General features: G+C 57.4%; 2 protein-coding genes across 2 annotated transcripts; one reads left to right on the top strand and one right to left on the bottom strand.

Moving 5' to 3' along the window:
- Positions 1-480: 480 nt before the first annotated feature.
- On the bottom strand, positions 481-1,106 carry DICSQDRAFT_73600 (uncharacterized protein; the record flags this gene model as incomplete). Its single annotated transcript, XM_007371662.1, has 3 exons — positions 481-671; positions 812-935; positions 990-1,106. 3 exons carry the CDS (start codon positions 1,104-1,106, stop codon positions 481-483), a joined length of 432 nt encoding a protein of 143 aa, XP_007371724.1.
- Positions 1,107-2,714: 1,608 nt separating this feature from the next.
- Positions 2,715-3,014, top strand: DICSQDRAFT_130567 (uncharacterized protein; the record flags this gene model as incomplete). The annotated part of the gene is made up of 1 exon (XM_007371661.1): positions 2,715-3,014. A coding segment is annotated over one exon (300 nt), but the record flags the coding sequence as incomplete, so codon positions are not given.
- Between the last annotated feature and the right edge of the window lie 78 nt (positions 3,015-3,092).

Genomic DNA, 3,092 nt, shown 5'->3' with positions numbered 1-3,092 from the left:
GTCGGGTACACGGTCGCTAGTTGAATTGTGGGCAAGAAAGCCGGCGGCAATGATCGATGTGGCCAGCAGCCTCATGCACGCGGCGCCCGACGTGCGCTTCTTCTTTCGGGCCGTCATCCATCCTGGCGTCTAATATGCTCTTTTCCTGAAGCTTTTCCATGTCCCTTTTGTATGACCCTGCCTATCGATGTTTCTCTACCGCGCAACCTAAGTACAAGTTGCCGTGAAAGGAGATGAGTACTGGGCCTGAAGGAGACCTCTTTGTGCTTTCGCAGATCACAACGGAACCGCCCACAATCATAGGGGTCATGGGTGCGTCTACCAAACACAACTCTTCCAACGTCCATGTTCATGTTCATTCCAGACAATGTGGATTGCGTAAGGACATTATAAAATACATGTAAAACACTTCGCTAGCGGCGCATCCATAGGGACGAGTCACGGCAGGACACCGCCGCAGACGTCAAAATCGGCGGCGGCTCAGATGACCTGCCTGGTGATCTTGTCCTCTTTGTGCTCGACGGTCTCAACGACGGTCCCGTGCGCCTTCTTCAACGGACCGTCAACCTCATCGCGCGGATATGGAGCCTCTGTCGAACCCGCACCGTTGCTTTTCATCGTCTGCGTCGACACGCCCGGCTCGTTCGGCACGGCATCCTGGGCCTGCGGCTCTCCGTGGTGCCGGCTCTTGATGTACGCCACCGTCTGGTCCTGCAGCTCGTGCGGGCTGCTTGAGTGCCTATCGGCCTGTAAGGGCCCGCGCAACGACATCAGTGGAGGTGCCCAAGGAGGGTATGAAAGGGAAGGTGACGTGCCTTGATGCTGGCCTCGGACGCGCTGGCGAGGTGCTCGTTCCAGCCGGGGGCATTTGGGATAGGGGTGGAGGTCTTGTGTTGCTGCTTGCTCAGGTTGCGCTGTTTCTCTCTCTCTAGGACCTGTGCGCGCGTGGGTAAGCCTGCAGTACTGGAGGAGGAAGGGGTGCGACGAACCTCGGGGTCGTTGTCATGCATAGTGCTCGTGTAACGGAGCGAAGTGCGGGAAGCCGTGGTGCGGGCGACGGTGCGCTTGAATGCGGTACGAGATGCGGTGGGGATGATGCCTGACATGATGTATTGTGGGTGGACGTTGAGAGCAAGATTAGAGGTGAGTTCAGTATCGAGGACGATGGTGAGCGTATGTGGGAAGTGCGACGCGCTGGGCGGGGCAATAAGAGGCATCGAAAGTGGAGTGCCGCGTTCGGTTGGGCAGACGGGGCTCCATGACGTCGACAGACGTTCACCCATCCCGCTGCATCCTATGATGACGTCACCATCAGCTACTCCCAGTCCCAGCTTCTCCCATCGCGGCTCCTCTACTCCAGTCGCTGACGACTCACCCCAGGCTATCAACAGCGTCCTTGAGGTAGGATTCAAGAGAAGAACCTGCGAAATTCAGTGCACGACGATACATCCCAAGTTGAGTAATGTCATAGCGATCTAAGCCGGCTTTTGATCATTCCATCGAACTTAATGAGCTCGTTTACGGTATGTCACCATGTCCAATATCTCGAAATGTGAGTCCTGCACTGTTGATGATGTAGCACTATCGCAAACGACTTCAATTCAGTGCTCTAGATAGTCCCACGACGGAAATCTTCGGAACAGCAAAATACGTTGTATCCAGCTCCATGCTTGACTGATGCATTCAGCGACATAACGTGATGGGTCATGAACATCAGCCTGATGAGACTCGTAGGCTTACAATATATTGGCTCACAATAATGTCATGACCTTACATCCGCTGACACGACGGACCCCAGCGGTGAGCGCCTAGCTTCTACGGCGTCGACAAGCCACGACTCCCTGCACGCTCATCCCACCACGCTTAGAAGGGGGTCCGGCAAGAATGACCTGGTCAATCTCTGCTTTGCGACGAATTGCACGCCACACGCAACAGGGCAGGCGGCCCATGTATCGTACCGGTAGTCCGAGGGGTCGAGTCTCTCTGCGCCGCTTCGGGACTTTGTGCCACTCATCAACCTTCTCTTGCCGGGCAGACGCCCTCCGCCCATCCTCCTCGGTTCCCATTCAACGTTTCTGTACCCAGGCCTGCAATTGTTGTTCCAATCATACGACAATCCAATCTGGATGCTTTCTGAGATACACCTGAACCCGTAACGATCTTCGGTATTCCAAGTGGTAGAGGCCTGTCAACCGTATTGTTTCGCACCACAAACGTCTCACCTCCACAATTCCCTGCAATTTTCCCGGCAAATCACGCCTATTCATGTCGATTTCATAGCTCTCTAGTGCGTCTCAGGGCATTGACCGCATTATGGTCCATGCCCACGCCCTTCGGCTCAAGCGTCCTCCCAGTTCCCCTTGGCTCTCAGCTCTCCCACATCATTTGGCTCGCTCATCACCCGTCGTCCGCGAGGAGCACGCAATTCCCGGCGTACACATAGGTGCCCGCTGCGTCCCTTCACCTGTGGCGTCCTACGCTTGCTTTGTCTGTCCTGGTTTCACTATGTGGGCGCACTGGCCGCGTGTCTCGCCTGACGCCTCTCGGCCTCCCCGCTGCCTCGTCCTTTGCCCCAAGCGCACTACCAAAGCGCAGACGACGCAGGCTTAAAATGCCGCTCGCACGCCTCCGATCGTCCGACACACCCACATCCCATCACGTCTTCGACTCGCGGAACCGACCTCTGCTCTCTCCACCCGCCCAGCCCTCCAACAATGGCCCTTGCTCCCCGGAATTGTCCCCCTAAAATCCCACTCAACGCACCGCCCCGAGACTACCGCTACGTCGTCCGCGAAAAGGGGTATCGTCCGTTCAGGGACCGCAGGCTCCCCCAAACCATCACATTCACCCAGGCTCCCCGGGGCAACGAACCCGCAGGCTACGTCCCGCCCCCGGGCGTCCTCATGCTCGAAATCCGGGGCAGGCGGCCGCAGTACGTGATCGCGGACCCCGCCGACACACCGCTCGAGCTCTTCATCACTCAGGGCGTCTCCGAGCTCCTCCTCCTCATATGGGTACGTGGCCCCTCCGTCATCTCCCTCTTACTCTTTCCTCCTCCTCCTCCTCCTCCTCCTCCTCCTCCTCCTCCTCCT

The sequence above is a fragment of the Dichomitus squalens genome (genome assembly GCF_000275845.1).
Source record: "Dichomitus squalens LYAD-421 SS1 unplaced genomic scaffold DICSQscaffold_165, whole genome shotgun sequence".
Lineage (NCBI taxonomy): Eukaryota > Fungi > Basidiomycota > Agaricomycetes > Polyporales > Polyporaceae > Dichomitus > Dichomitus squalens.
The sequence above is the reverse complement of the archived record's forward strand: the minus strand, read 5'-3'. Positions and strand labels throughout refer to the sequence as shown.